Raw genomic sequence first — 16,793 nt, 5'->3', positions numbered from 1 at the left:
TAGCAGCATTTCCTCTGCATCAGTAGGAAACAGGATAAAACTTAATCTTGGTGCCTCTCTCTCATAGTAGGCCAGTGCACTGCAATTTATAACTAGACTTACCATAGAGCACAAAAATATGAAAGGCAGGTAAACTGTAACCAAAAGAATGATATGATATGACTGCATTAGATGTTGAAATCAAGCAAAAAATCGATGTAAAAAACTCATATTCTCTGTAGAGCTTATTTCTTTGTGCAGTAATTTCTTACTGTATTTTCTACAAGGGATAAGCCTGTCAAATATACAGCAGATTTGCCCACTTTGCCCACTTTGCATGACACTTATAATGGATTTCAGTTTTTAGAATCACCAGTAAGAGTGAAAATTATTATGAAGTGTTGCGAAGGCATTGTTTATCCTATCAGTGGAAGAGAACAAAGATACTGGTTTTTGGGAGACTGTTTGGTTTTGTTTTGCTTTCTTCTTTACATCGATTGAGATTGTGTCCCATATAAACCATCCTGACATAGATACTTCATATGAATATAAGAACAAAATTTATCACATTTCTGAATTGTCTCCTACTTTCAAAGACCATAGGCTACAAAATTTCTTAAATGAGCAATACTTATACTGAAAGCTGAAAAATCAGTGTTCCAGAATTTGAACACAGAACGTGACGGAAGATTTAATTTGAAGTTTAATTCATCATATGGTGAATTAATTGCTTTTAAAAGGAAACAGTGAGCATACATCTCTATCTGCAGTTTTGACTGTGTTATGATCTGAAAAGCTTAGCTCTGTCTTTTATATAGCTTAATGTCTTTCGAAAGAGCAGGCAGAGAATTATGGATAAGATTGATGCTACAGTCTCTCCCAAAAGGCCTATGTATCACAGTACCCTAGGCATGACCATCAGATGTTTTCAACACATACTCATAGGAAAACATTTAAAATTCTGCAAGATCCATGTCCAGATGAACAGTCACAACAGATAATGTGTTCTGGACGCAGAAGTGCAGCATCACCTGGGGGGATAGGAAGTAAAAATTGCTTTGGAATCTCAGCCAAAGGGCCCACGCTTTATTAAACCTGGAATTGTGAGTGCGTAGGTGTTGGATTACACACATCAGGAGGAACCGAATTATTTCTGGAGGCACTTACAGAGAGATTTTGAATTATGGTACTTATCAGGCCCCAGGGAGTATTTTGGCAAGTTTTTGAAATTCACTCATGAATTCCTCATGCACTTTTTGGAGACAGATACAATGACTGAGGCACATAGGTTTGAATGACTCTTTGCTGGTTCATCACATGTGATTTCTAGTACAAAAACATAACTTTTCAGATTAGCAATACAGGCACCCTGCAGAGCACAAGTCCTGCTGTCAGTGCCTGTCACATGTGATGATCTGCAACAACTCTTTTTCGGTATATGTGTCTGTAACACTTGCAATAAGTTTTGGCCCATTTAAATCATTTTAAAAATTCAAAAGGTTCTACAGGTCCAACATTTCACTATGCTGCTTTGCCTGGCATCTGAATTCAATGTTATCAGAACTGAAACAAGACGCAAGCAGTTAAGAAGTGAAGAATGCATTCAAGGGGGAAGATCATGTCCTGAGAAACCACTGTAAAGAAAAAACACAAGCACTTGGGTATGTGATTTTCAAAAATAAACATAAGAAAGAAATAAGGGCTGTTTGACTGTGGATTCTCCATCTCCAGACATTCTCAAAACAGATAGATAAAAACTGTCGGAAATGGTTTTACTGGAGTTATGCTGTCAGAGGGTTAGCAACTAAATGATACCTTGAGGCCCTTCCAGATTCACATCCTATTACACTTGCTGTGTAGCTTAACATGTGCATATTTCTGGGAGAGGAAGACCCCAGTAAGATCAGTAGCTCAGCAGTCAAGTCAAAGATGACAGACTTATGTTAGCTTTGCTGTGGTGTCTCTTCAGTAATCTGCTTTAGTTGTCTTTGGTGGGAACACCAGAAGGCTGTGCTGCCATTCAATAAGATCTGGACAGGCCAGAGAGTTGGGTAGAGAGAAACCTGATGAGGTCCAACAAGGGCAAATGTAGAGTCCTGCACATGGGCAGGAATAACTGTGTGCATCAGTACTGATTAGGGGCTGACCTGCTGGAGAGGAGCTCTGAGGATAAGGACTTAGGAGTTCTAGTGAACAACAGGTTGACCATGAGCCAGCAGTGTGCCCTGTGGCCAAGAACACCAATGGTATCCTGGGATGCATTAAAAACAGCATGGCCAGCAGGTTAAAGGAGGTGATCCTTCCCCTCTACTCTGCTGTGGTGTGGCCACATCTTGATAGCTGGGTACAAAGATGATGAGGGACCTGGAGCACCTCCCATATGAGGAAAGAACAAGAGACCTGGAACTGTTCAGCCTGGAGAACAGAAGACTGAGGACAGAGCTTATCAGTCTTTATAAATATATAAAGGGCAGGAGTCAAGTGGAAGGGGCCAGGCTCTTTTTGGTGCTGTACAGTGGCTTGACAAGGAACAGTAGGCACAAATTGGAACAAAGGATGTTCCATCTGAACATGAGGAAGAAAGTCTTTGACAGAAACAGAGCACAGGAACAAGTTGCCCAGAAAGGTTGTGAAGTCTCCTTCTCTGGAGATATTCAAAACCTGCCTGGATGCTTTCCTATATAACTTACTGTAGGGAACCTGCTTTAGCAGGGCAGTTGGGCTAGATGAGCTCCAGAGGTCCCTTCCAATCTGTGTGATTCTGTAATATTTCAGCAATATCCAAGCTACCTAATGCTGTCAAACCATTCTTAAACTTTACTGAATTAACTCCAAGCTTTTGCACATTTATCTAAAACTACAAAACAAGGTACTCACATCTACATAGTTCCCACAAAACAAGCTATGGCCTAAACCAGAGAAAAGTCCACAGTCAATGGCAAAGAGGTACCAAACTTTCCTGCCTCCAAACACAGATTTTTAGGCTTTTTTTGTGTCTGTGTGTCTGTGTGTATAGCCAGAACTAGGCATAGAAAGCTACTCAAAGCATGAACTTCATGGTTAGTATTCTTGCTGCAGACAATTCCATGTTACTAGAACTTATCCCATAAAGGCTTTTTTGTATTTTACATTAATAGTTCTTGTGATTAAACATAAATGTAAATGTTTACATACAGCCAGGGCAACGAAACAACACTGTCATATATGCATGTGTGACTTAGCTTTCATTTTCTTCATATACCTCCATGAGTTTAGTTGTTGCAATAAAGGATTTCTCCTGCTTTTAGCCAGTATCTAAAATATACACATAACTGAAACAATACTCAAGGAGCAGGAGAAAAATCTCCTTCTCTAATTTGAAAGAGATCTAAACTGCAAATAAAGATATATTTTTAGGAATAATATTCCCACAGGGCCAGAAGGTTTTGTTAATACAGTATGCGCACAGTACAGCTGTTTATTATATTAGTACCTTTAAATTCTTGCTTAAGTTTTCAAGATAAGGATTTGCTGAGAGAAATTTTCCACTGCATAATATTCCAAAGGTAATTGTTTTATTTTAATAACTTCTGCAAAGAAAATTTCCTTCCCATTTCTCCCTCTGCTGGACCTTCTAATCTTAGAGCCAGACTGTGGGCTAGCAAGAAGTCATGCCATTAAGTCTGTCAAGTGATGAAGTTACTTGATATGAGCAGTAGGGAAAGAAAGCTATTAATATCATTGTATTAATGGAATGAATAGAGATAGTAAGGTTGTTTTTATGGTTACCCAGACAATGTATCAAATGTGTGAAGTTCTAAAAAGGAAGCAACAGAAACTCGTATGGCAATAACAACCTTTTTTTTTTTTTTTTAATAAATTGACATTTGACAGGACAGCTGTTTATTAGACAAGCTACATTCATTTCCATATACTCAGATACGTTTTCATTTTTGTCATTAACAAGTACCACTGAGAATACAGTTTTCCTACATCACTGCACTAGCAAATACTTTTAAAAACAAAGATGTAAACATATGGTAGGAAAAAAAAATAATCTGTTTATAGTGGTTCTTCCGTCAAAAAGCAGTAATTGAATAGCAGTGAACCACCTAGCATCTTTCTGAAAACCACTAAATCTACTGTTTCCTACAGATAAAGAGAGGTACATTTTTACATAGCTTATACTGAACTCTGACTTTGAAGTGCCTGGTGCAGAGTCAAAAAACAAAACAAAACACCAAACCACCTCGATACTCCTACCAAACAAAGTAGAGAAACATCAACACAAACTCACACAGCTGACTCTCTGTTCAATTAGGCACCAAGGAAGCAGAGTTTATTCCATAAGCAACTGACAAATGGAAACTGCTTCCTGAAGCCGAAAAGGTCAAACTGAAAATGAGTAAGGCTTCCCACAGCTCAAAGGTGAAAACAAGTTTATCACACTTGCTTTCTGCACAGCCTTCCCAGCTGCTGTTTATGCTCCCCAGCCCCTAAGCCCAGCTGCTTGTTTTCTATTAAGCACATCTCAGTCCTTCCTTGGAGTTTCATTGCCAGCTTGTTCACAGTCAAGGCACCAGGTGGCTGCTTCTCCCCTACAATGCCAGCAGTGGCTGCTGGGCTGAGCGTGAGGATCAGCCAACATTGCTTGCCATACACTTTAGAGGGACTACTGCCAACCACAAGTGTTAAATAATCATGAGATCATTCAAGTCTCATGAGAGCTAAAACAAAAAATGACATGGAATTTTCTGTATGTTTTAGTTGGGGGGGGGGAGGGTAGCCACATTCTTCATTGTTTATCCTCCACTCTTCAGCTTACAAAGTGCCTGAGAAAAAAAGTCAACCACAAGAACAGGCAGCTTTCAGGAGCCCAAGACTTCACAGCTTTTATAGCTGGACCACACGAAGGTCAAACTGTCCTGCCACACTTGCAAACATTTCACACTTGTGAAGTTATTAATTTTTCTGTGAGTTGATGGTGCACACTATATCTGTAAGTGAGAACAGGAGCAGGATTTATACTGTGCCTTCCTGCATAAACCTTATGTTTCAGGATGTAATAAAATTAGAATTAAAAAAAAAATATATATATATATTTATAAATAGACATGTTTCTAACCAAATCCCTCTGCATTACCCAGTCCAAATTGTATTTCAAGTATTTTAGCTTGCAAGAACTTCTAAAATTAATATGCTGCCAAATTCTGATTTCTTTCTTAAAATATGAGCAATCTTAGTTCCATCAAAGTCAATGAGATTTTTTATCCAGGGATTAAATATGATCATAATTTCAGTAAATAATGTAAGCAATTAGGAAAAAAAAACGCAAATCTACCTTGACATTAATGAAAACTGCAAAGTAAAGTATGGTCACTATGGAATAATATAACCCAGAACAATAGCTATAAGTACTGGAACTATAAGTGCTTTCACAAGAATGCTTTACTGCAGAAAACTAATCAACTACAACTTATCAATGGTAACATATTCTCCCACATGCAAATGTGTATGTTGAAAATATACACAACAAAGTTGATTTTCTTTATTGATGACTAATGAATGAAGCCCAACCTGAAGTGAACTTCAAGGGACTATTCCCATGGGGTTCCAGTATGCTAAACATTTTACAAAAAAGAAGTCTAAACAACGATGATACATATAGCAAGAGCCTGCTCAGCACAATCACATCTTCCATTTCACTTGCTTATGCCTCAGATGGACCAGACACATTTTGTGCTAGCACTGAATGTGTGAGAGACAGGGAAAATACTTCACACTATGGAACACGCATGACAGAGAATTCATTTTTATTCCTTAAACAAATAGATGATCTGTTATTTCTGTTTTTAATAGTTGCAAGCAATTTTCATTATATTGTTATGTTTAAGATACAGGAACCAACTGTACATAATTAAAGACAAAGGAAACTGAAAACACACTTGACAGAATTAACAGATACATAAATGAAATCAGTGAATGCAACTGCCACATCCCTTCATTTGATGTCTGTGCCAAAGCATCTTCTAAATTTCCAAGCATATAGCATATATCATTTAGTTTATTTTGAACAGCAAATTTGTTTCAGTAACTATTATGGGTAAATAGTATTTTACTCTACATATGAAATTGCTTTAGATACTTTATTTTTGCATGCATGCTCCACTCCTTATCGATATGTTCCCTTTTTAACAGTCCTTATCCAAGTAGATAAACTGAATGCAAAGCTGTGTGACAGAGGCAACACCTGTTCCTGCTCCCTGCACACACTCATTCACTCACTTCCCCAGCCCCCTCTCTGCAGGTGACTATGAGCAAACAGCTAGTTCTCTCTGAGACCTGAATGGGACATACAGATTGGCAGATGTGGGCAAAAAATACTTTCATGTCTGTTCATCTAAAAAAGAGCAAAGCTTACAAAAATATAAGGAGTAGAAAACCTTAGACAAGTTAAAATACATACAGTCTCTAGGCAAAGTTTATTTTGGTCAGGCAGAGTTTAGTTTATCAAATGTCAATCCAAAATAGCACAGGGTAAAACTAAACAAAAACATTAAAGTAACTTTATACTAAAAGGTGACAGCTACCCTTCTTTCCTAAGGCCACTGTACCACAGTAAGCATTCTGATTCAGTACATTACAGCATCCATGTATCGGAGTGGTTCCCCTTATGTACTGCTGATACTAGAAAAATAACTTTATTTAAAATTATTATGTATTACACTAAAGCAAATGTTCAGGTGTAGTTTTGATCACCGTACTTTTGTTTTTATTAAATTGCTCTTCAACAATCCCACTGATTTCACAAACCTGTGAAATCAAAAAGAAAACACAGAAATTAGGGCTAAAATGTACACAAAAATATGATAAAACTGAAATTCATTGTGCTTGCATTTTGTAAAAGTTTTCCATAGTGCTGAACTCACATAAGCAATGTGGATTTTGATGAATCTCTATTTTTCTTAATTACTAAAACATTCAGAAGCAAACCAGAGCTTCTTTAGTTATATATTTTTTTTCCAATTACTCAGCATTTTAAAGGGCTTTCTGCCTCTCCTTGTAATAATGCTAAGTAGTTGCAAAAATTGAATAGTGTTGTACAGTGCATTAAGTATAATAGGTAACTATAATGAATTGGGTGAGCTGAGATAGTAACGTTTTCATTTCCAGTCGTGTTCAGGTTGAAAACTTTCCCCAAAGCAAAATGGAAAAATTAGCTTTTACAAATATTTCCACATGCACATTGAAGCAGATTGTTTTACAAATGTTGCTGACTGTAACACAACTCCCTCCCCAAGTGTTTGTAAAAACTCAAGTAATAATGCATCTGTTCCTGTTACATGCACCCAGTTCGAAAACAAGGGTTATTAACTGGTAAATAAACAACACCCAAGCGATGCTGAATTACAGAGCTGAATGCATAAAGGTCTGTTAGTTACCTTAGAAGCCTTCAATCTGTCATATTTAAACACTGAAGCAAATTAGGATCAGTAACTTCAACTTTTTCATTTCTTTTTTATATCTAAATACGCAATCTCTCTTTGGAAGATTAAAGGCATTTGGCAGCAGCAAACCATTCCCTGTTATCTCCAGGTAATCGATTAGATAGTATTGGAACAGTATCTTCAAGTTTCACTTTGCAAGGTGATAAGCCTGGGTTTTATATCTGGTACTGTGCTGATATTCAACAGAATAAGCCACATATCATGAACACCTCTGCAAAACACTTCTCAAAAAAAAAAAAAAAAAAAAAAAAAAAAAAAAAACAACCAAAAACCCTGGGAAATCTTAGCAACATTTCTCACCCAGTATTAACTTGATGTGTATTTTTTCATCACTTCTACTTAATGTTTAACAACTGTTTTCCTTGGAGATATTTCATTTAGCAGAGATTCAAGTATTGTCAGAGTTCAATCTTTAAGTAACAAATTCATCTTAAGGGTGGAAAAAGAAAAGCAAACACATGTAAGCCTGTTCCATTTGCAAATTCTTCTCATGACTGCTATCTACAAAAACTCCAGGGACAGCGGTCTTCTTAGCTGCAGAAGGAAATAGGATGCCAGCCAGAACATATAATCTATGCTTTCTCATATCCATTATAGAATTCTTGACTGATAAGAAATGATATTAATAAAACCAAGTCAACTCTTGGCTGACATGAGCTAGAGAAGAGTGAGGCTGGAGATACAAAAGATAAAGGAGCTCTTGACAGGGAGAAGGGATTCTTTGTCACTCCCCCAGCACTGTACATCTCTGTGAGACCTCTGAAGTTCCTTTGTATCTCTCTATTTCAGAGAACAAATAGCTTGGACTACACTCACTCGCTTTTAGATAGCTTAAGGTGAGTGAGATGGGTCATTCTGACATGCTAAGCAGTTCCATGTAAAAGAGAACGACAGTGATTTAAAAGTGGTTAATATAAGTAGAAAGACATCACTGACTTACTTGAGTAAAATTACTGAAACAAACTACAGCCATTTTAATGATTGTGACATTACAGCAGAAAGAAATCCAGACAGACATTAGTACTGGGACTGACACTTGTGACATGTTTTGGAAATATTAATTGGTGAATTCTCATAGCTTTAGTGGTCAGTTATCAAATTTTACCATTGCAGTTTGAAGATGACGGAAATAAAACACAGAGAACATAAGCATTCTCCACATTCTGCTGCAACACACACACTGGTGCTACACATTGCCAAGCAAGATTTAACCAAAACAAACAGAAGCCTCACATCGAGGATCAGCCCTCCTCTTCTTTCCCTGATTGCACATTCATGGACTGCTCTCTGACAGGCCAAGAACAGTCGTGATTATTGAATTCATTACAAAATCTTAGCCTTTTCCATTGCAGACTTTTTCCTACTTAAATTTGAAATCCTTTCTCTTCATGATAGAAGAGGAACTTTCACAGTTTTAGCTCAGAATAAATCTCATCCTTGTAAAACATATTTATAACAATAAGATAACAAGGAGTAATAACTTTTTCTAGAACTTGGAGAACACTGGCACAGGAGGAAAAAACACATTTCTTTCATAGATCCTTCACTTCCTGGTCATTTTTGCAACCTGAATTAGTCATTCTACTTTGTTTGTTTGTTTGTTTGTTTCTGAAGCAATCTGACCCCATCTGCTGAATCCATCATTTAGCTATGAAATCAAGAGCCTTTCAAAGCCTTATTTAATGCAAAGAGATGTACTCACTGCTTGCTGCTCCCTGAGTCTTGCTCTTTATAGGGCCATTTGCATTCAACTAAATTGAGTGAAAACATGGTGTAGAAGACGATCAGTCTGCTCTTTCTTTACTGCTATAAATGACTGCACAAGGCATTGGTGTGACAGGCAAATGGGGTCCACATTTCTTAAAAAGAGTTGCAACAAATAAATTGAATAAAAAATACACTCTGTTTTGCAGCAAGAAGCACTCTTCTTTGTAGCAGAAATGCATGGCCAATATGGCAAATGAAGGAATCCAGAAAGGTATGAAAAATGAACAGTGTAATTCCTAGCTCTTTACAATGCTCTGTAATATGAAAGATACAAGAAATTGCCAGTTCCCTCCAGCTTGAAAGTCTGTACAGCAGTCCTTGAGCTGAACAGTCATTGATATGCTCTTCTAGGCCAGATGCTGTTCCATAGGATGACTGTGCCCCTCAGTCTTCATTGGGTTAGCATCACTTGAGTCTTTGCTAAAACCCCAGGGGCGTTTTTCTTGAGTTTTTTTTTTTTTTTTTTTTTAACGAAAGGTCAGCTGAAACAGTTTCAGCCCTCTACTGTCAAACTCTCAGCTACTCTCCATAGCTCTTCCTGAATCATGTAGCACAACTGTCAGCACATCCACAGGGCTGAGACACAACACAGGACTGAATTATCTGAGCAAAAATATTCTATGTTTGCTAAGTTTGCTATTTCAACCAGATCAGTTCGTGGTTCACTGCATGCCTTCACAAACAGCTATGCCTAATTTAAGTTATGGTTACTCAACAAAGCAGGTGCTTTGGAAAAGCAGTCTAAAAAATCCTGATATAGTCAAAACAAAATCAAGTGACAAATTTCCTCCAGCAAATTAGACTGCATTTCCATTATAAAGTTACATTTCTTTGCAACAGCAGCGTTGTGGTTTAACCCAGCAGGCAGCTTATTCAGGCAGAAAAGAGCGGTGATCTCCCACCCCCTTCAAAACACTCATTCTGCATCACATCATATGCCACGAAATATACCTTTGACCAGTTCAAGTCAGTGGTCCTGATTCTATCCCCCCCCATCCCTTTGTTAATATAAGCTGAGAAAGTGGTACAGCCTTGGCTCTGTACAACATTGCTTAGCAATAACTTTAAACATCGGTGTATTAACAACATTGCTTTTCTCCTACAACTAAAAGATAGAACCACACCAGATACTATGAAGAAAACAATTCCACCCCAGCTGAAACTAAGACAAGCAGCAAACCTTATTATCTGCCTGTCAGTGATCAGTCAATGAAAGCATCATTTTACTTTATTCTCCAAAATTGTTTCACTAATGTTAGAGAAAGGCTTTACATTTCTTAAGATTATCATTTTGATTTTGACCTTTTAGACTAACCTTTTAATAGGACAACATTAAACAACCTGTGTTTCAACACACTTGTGATTCAAATAAAAGTATTTATTTTGTATATATGATTGCTGTACCAATATACAACTAGGGGAGTATTTTAATTGTAACATATGCAAATTAATGTATGTTGATGTTCTTATTTTGAACAAAATTTTAACAAAGTTCAGTACAGACTTGGAGCAAGAAGAATAGATAATTCCCTGTGGAATTTATCTGTACACCAAGGCTGTTTACACAATACACAGAACTCTGAAGAATTAAAAAGTTTGGACAACTTTAACTTCTGTTTAGCCCTGAAGTGGTCAGGCAGTTGGACTAGATGATCTTTGAAGGCCCCTTCCAAATGATTTACTGTGTTCTATTCCACTCTTGTCACATACATCTTCAAAATTTTCAAAGCACAAAATCTGTTCACAGTATCTACTGACTTGCTTTGTCAAGGAAAATAAAGCGTACATAGTATTTTACTAATATCTATATTATGGTCAGTATTAATCCAAACTCTTAGTATTTTCTAAGTTTATATTTTTGGATCATTAAGAACAACCTTAACTTCACAGAATTACAGAATCACAGAGATTGGAAGGGAATTCAAGAGATCTCTGAGTCCAAGCCCCCTGCTCAAGCAGGTACCGTACAACAGGTTGCACATACTTGATCCAGAGGCACTCTACTTTCTCACATAAATCGTTTTTATATTCCAAGGATTAAATTATGATAACAGCTAAGGAAATCTTTCCAGTTTAAAATCACAATAAACCTCAACATAAAATCACAAAAATGTGTATGCACGTAAATACAGTCAAGCACATGATCTGGTGTTTCTAAGAAAATGCATTTTTCATCTGCAAAGAATAAGCTCTTTTTGTTTGTAATCATGTGATATTCACCAGGTACTGTTGGGAGGACTGAGAACCACTTTGAACAAGTTAAAACACAAATAAGGTAACCTTTAAAGAAATTGAGGCAGATATGATCATTAACTCACGCTCACCTTTATCCATACCTAACAGGAAATAAGCCTACCCCAGGGAAGTAACTGAAATTTCACGTCTAGACTACACTTTCTGAGAGTGAATAAGTATATTCACAGACACGAGCAAAAAAATCCTGTGTGCTCATCTAATTTGACCACTTGCATACCAGAATCTCCAGCTGGATTAACATCTGTCATTTAGAAAGCCCCATCACCTCACGTTAATGACTTCAAATTAATCACTTCCCTCAATTTTTGGTTACAATGCTTAAGGCCCCTGGCTGCTAGGTCATAGCATCAATTTCCGTTGTCATAATTTGAAGAGTTTAATCTTTCTTATTTAAAGATCTACAGACATATATCATCTCTGAAGTTCCTAGTGGATGCCTTTAGGTGAACTGCTAACAAGACTTCTCAAATGCTGGGTCGCTTTTAATCTTCTGTAATTTCTTAAGTAATTCCCATCTTTCTTAATGACACCCGAACTGTAGATTTTAGGTGATACTATTTTGAATAATTACTTTGCTACTTAACTTTTTAGGCATGCATGGAATGGTTTACCCCTTATTTGTTTACAGCATTATTCTAAGAGTTCACACTGAGAAGATAATCTGTGATCATCCTAAAACCATTAAGTCACTGCTTTCCAGGACAAAGTCTCATTATTCTGCAGCAGAGACAGATATATTTCTCCCATGTCACATATATTTCATTTGCTTCAAATATGTTTCATCTGGTTATAATAAAGTGCATTTTACTGGAATGTGGCCATTATATCAGTGGATTCATATTATTTAATATCTTCAACTTCTCCCTTACATCAATTATCTAAACCTATCAGGCACTAATGAGCCCCGTTCATCTACATCTTCCCATTAGATTCTCTTATTTTTTGATTCCTCAGTGAGCCAGCTTTCAATTCACCTGATGTGTACCTTGATAATTTTCTAAGTCACTCTATGGCACTTTTTTTTTAAATGACCACGTCATTTGTATTACATTAATACATTCTTTGGAAATCCAAGTTCATAATAATAATAATAATGCAAAAATTCATATCCTTGCGTTTGGAAGATATCTGCACTAAAATACAGGATTTTTTTTTTCTCACTGTGATGGGAAAATTCCTCCCTCCCTTCCCAAGTTCAGTGAGAACTTTTCCAAGATTAAACCAAGTATCAGACATTAATAAACAAAGCGACGTGAACTAGAGCCATAACAGAACATTCAGTCAAAAAACAGGAATCTTGAGTCTGATTCCAAATGTCCCAGGCTGCATCTGAACTCTTACATTTCCAAGAGTGATGCTACTGGTAAAAATAACGTCAATCTCTACTTTTGTTTCACTGTGAATAACTGAATTTCACTGTGAAAACTAGTGTTTCCAGGATAGAAAACTCTTTTCTCTCTCATTTTCAGATTCAGAGATCTGTTATACGAAATGGTGAAGTTTCAGCTATAAATGTTGCAAGACATCCAGCCAAGACTTCCCAACAGGCCTTGGGAAATTGTAATTAAAGCACACCGGTCCTGACTGGTACTCCACTTCTGAAGTGGGCCTGGAGCTGTCCAGAGAGATTTGGGAAATTCTTCATATGACAAGCATACCACAGTCATGACACTCTCTAGAAAGGGTGGGGAGATGTAGCATGCTATTTTCTTATTCTGATTTGTATTTCTACTCTTGAGATATCTGGTGAAAGAAAGATACCCTAGGTTTCTTTAAAAGAATAATGAATCTCAAATTAAAGTTTCCCAGAAGTTGAATGCAGATTCATTTTGAGATAAGAAAAAGCATTTGTAGTGAATTTACTATTCACAACTACATCTTATTAACTTGGCATGTAATTCATTAATACATTTTTGCAATGCCTTATATCTAGGTTTCTCAACAGATAAAAAAATCTAGTTTTGCCCCAGGTCATAAACACTGAAAGAGATGTTTCCAGGTAGTGATATAATGCATCAGAGCAGAATACAAATGCAAAAAGCTGAATGTGACTAACAGGAATGTGTTTGTGTTAATCCATAAAAGCTTCAATCAACAGCTTCTACTCTAGGCCAGATTCTGTCACTCCTACTCATACACATACATATGGTAACTGGCTCTAGTAAGAGGACACTTTCACATCAAAAACATATTGCAGCATTAAATTCCTTTTCATGAACCCCAATCAAGCTATTTTCCAAATCTTAAGAACATCTATTTTTAAAATTTGTTAAGAAAGAATATCTGTTTAGCTGTATGAGCTTGCTCAGCGTAAGGAATTTCAGCTGCAGACAAACATTGTAAAGTTTGGAATTTTACTGGAACACATTCTGAATTACAGATCCTACAAAAAGCAGTATTTCATTTTTGATGTCCTTTTCTTAGGCAGACATTTGTGCAGAATGGGAAAACGAACATTTTATTCATTACCTGTTGAAGTAATCAGCAGAGGGCTTTTGACAGCAGTGTTTCAAGAGAAATACAAGAATGAATGGAGTGGAAATAAATAATACTTTTTCCTAAGAATCAGCTTTTATTTGTTAGTAGTTGACTTTCCATTGCAAACCCTTAGAAAGAGTTTGCAGATGTATAGTGGTGAAATGCATAAGTTTCTTGCCAGAGATCAGTAGGTGAGAGTTTAAGACTTGTTCCAAGAGTAGCTAGTATTTCTGTTGACAAGCTGAAGTTAGGACGAACTTGTAGCTACATTGCCTAGTGTGCCAATGACTACAAAATTGCTATACCTTAATCAGACAGGAGCAAAGGAATGTGTACATACGCACACATATATGTATTTAATATGAACTAATGAAGAAATAAGTTCCCAAAAAGCCTAAGTTACTTTCCTATCACGTACATCTGTGAAATGAACTGACCGCAGGTGCAGGGATCCTGCATATCCAGGGCTTTTGAATCTGGAGATATCTGCTTTGTGACTTACTTCTTGAGTTAGGCACTCAGGAAAGCAGACTTTGGGCAGCAAATCCATCCCCTACTAAAAGCAGGCCAAAATACAACAAAAGACAGTCGTCATCCTTCCAAGATTCTGGGAAGCTAGTGATGCATCAGAATTTTTCAATCAGCAATATTTGGTGGGACTGTTCTCAAGGGAAGACTTAAGCTGGCCAGACTCTTGCCAGTCCCGTGAAACTTTTCAGAAAAGCTGTCTGAGAAACGCTCTGGTGACTGCAAAAGCAGTTTTCTGTTTCTTAGCAACAGCGACCCATAATGAAGAAAATTAGTTTTGTCAAAGAACTCTCATCAACCTGAAATATTGTGGATCTGGTAAATATTTTCTCCAGATGCCTTCTGTTTCCAAAAATGATATTTATGTATTCTCTGAAAACTTTCTGCAGATAATTAGTATACAAACAAACTACTGAAGACAACAATGTGGAAATGACTTGAGAGGAAGAAAACACAAGTCCTTTTTTACTTGTTTTTAGTGACACTGAAGTTATAGAAGAGCCACACACTCTTCATTTCGGATCATACTGCCTTGACAGTTCTCACTCCTCTTTGCTCAGTGCATACATAATATCATATCAAACAAACAAATATTTAACAAACAGAAGAGATTTAGTTTTTAGGTGACAGTTGTACTATAAAAAGTATGCACTAGTTCCTATTATTTTAATCACAAAATTTACATTGTAAGGGGAAAAAATACACATCTTTCTCTGGTATATGTTTGCAAATTTATATTATAACTGGTATGAAACATCTTTAAAAATGACTGACATCTAGTTATTTATATCTGGATGCTCTTCATAGATTTTTAAAATGCTGTCAGAGAGCCTCAAGGGTTTAGAAAGTAAAGTCTGATTTTCAGGAATTGAAAACCTAGACCTCCTTTCCATAAGACAAGATATGCACTGCCATATCTGTGTTGCAAATAATTGCTGGAAAATTCTGAGATTCCAAAGTGACCTAGTTCTTTCTGCTATCATTCACTGGCTTTGAAAACAGCCTCTTTAAACTCCTGCATCTGAGCACATTTGCACTGCTACCCCCCCAAAAAAGTTTTTCTTCTGTTTCTTGTAGAACAGCAACCACAAGGCATTAATTTTAAAGAACTCAAGGTGACTCCCATATCTTCTCTTTTTGCATTGTTTTCCCACTACCAAAAACTAGCTTTACACCTGGCTGCTATTATCCGAAGGTAGTCAAAGAATGTGCTAAGTATTATCCACATGTAATTTATTAAAAGCTGAGTCAAAGAACAGGTGTTGCTATTGTAAAGATTAATTTTGCAGCTCTTCTGCTAAGACTCATAAATTATGAACTCCTGGGCCCCTCAACACTAAATCACAAGCACAACATCTATACAGATTTATTAACTTGAGGGTGAAAAATGATGCAGAATTTTGCCACTGCTCAGACTACAAGCACTGGCATCAGCAAGTATACCAAACCCCTCCCTGACTCCCCACTTTACAACTGGGAATTTGCAGCTTCTCTTTGCCAGCAATGATGGTTCTGCATCATTGTTTCCCCATGACCTAGCGTATCATCTCTCTTGGGCATTATAACATTGTTATTTTTAGTAACATTGATTACAATTAGATATCAGCTATAGGAATTATTGCTTTGGTAAACATTGTTTTTCTACTTTAGGAATGTTAGTAGAAAGACTGACATACTAGAAATAATGCAGTATTTGACAATACAGTCTAACAAATAGCCTCAAAAGAATATGTGACAGCTGCAGATCCTTCTTCACTACAGAAAACATATTTCACAATTACCTTTTCTCCCCCTTCTCTAGCTTTGGTGCCATCAGATCCAGGAAAAATAACTATTATACTAAGAGCATAATCTCTTTGATCCCGAAGTAGGACTGATATTTCCACCTAAAATCTACTACTTTCTCACAATAGGAGTGACAACAATCTACCAGAATTCCTGGAATCGTATAACACATGATCTTGGATGCCCAGAAATGCCCCCACCACAATTCAGGCACTGCAGCTAAGAAAAGACACTGCATCTGTCATGTCCCGAATCATCAGTTTCTCTGATCACATACTTAGCACCAGTCTGTGTGAAGCCAGTCCTAAATATGTTGGTGGGATTGTAAATTCATTGGAGAAAAACACAGAAAAAATTTCATGTCCATGGATTGGGTAGGTGCCAGGCTCTCTCTTTGGCTACTTGTGGTGGGTTTCAGCCCTAAGGTACGTGAAAGGCTCAGATATAAATAAAACTACTGTTAACAACTTCAGACTAAAATCAACTGAATACACAGAACTTCCATTTTACGCT

General features: G+C 36.9%; 1 protein-coding gene across 8 annotated transcripts in view; it reads right to left on the bottom strand.

The window, feature by feature from the left end:
• Positions 1–16,793, bottom strand: part of C3H8orf34 (chromosome 3 C8orf34 homolog) — a 284,853-nt gene that overhangs the window by 117,698 nt on the left and 150,362 nt on the right. For 2 of the 8 annotated variants that reach the window (XM_085221230.1, XM_085221229.1), the window contains one exon: positions 8,060–16,700. The exons of 4 other annotated variants lie outside the window; for them this stretch is intronic. In XM_085221230.1, coding sequence (XP_085077356.1) covers positions 16,585–16,700 — 116 coding nt within the window. In that variant the 3' untranslated portion in view covers positions 8,060–16,584. Of the gene's footprint in view, positions 1–4,008; positions 6,772–6,805; positions 8,001–8,059; positions 16,701–16,793 lie in introns of those variants that run through there. 2 more of the 8 variants (XM_085221227.1, XM_085221231.1) reach the window with 2 other exon arrangements.

Source organism: Meleagris gallopavo, chromosome 3, assembly GCF_905368555.1.
Source record: "Meleagris gallopavo chromosome 3, MGAL_WU_HG_1.1, whole genome shotgun sequence".
In the NCBI taxonomy this organism is placed as follows: Eukaryota; Metazoa; Chordata; class Aves; order Galliformes; family Phasianidae; genus Meleagris; species Meleagris gallopavo.
This window is presented reverse-complemented; position numbering and strand designations above follow the sequence as displayed.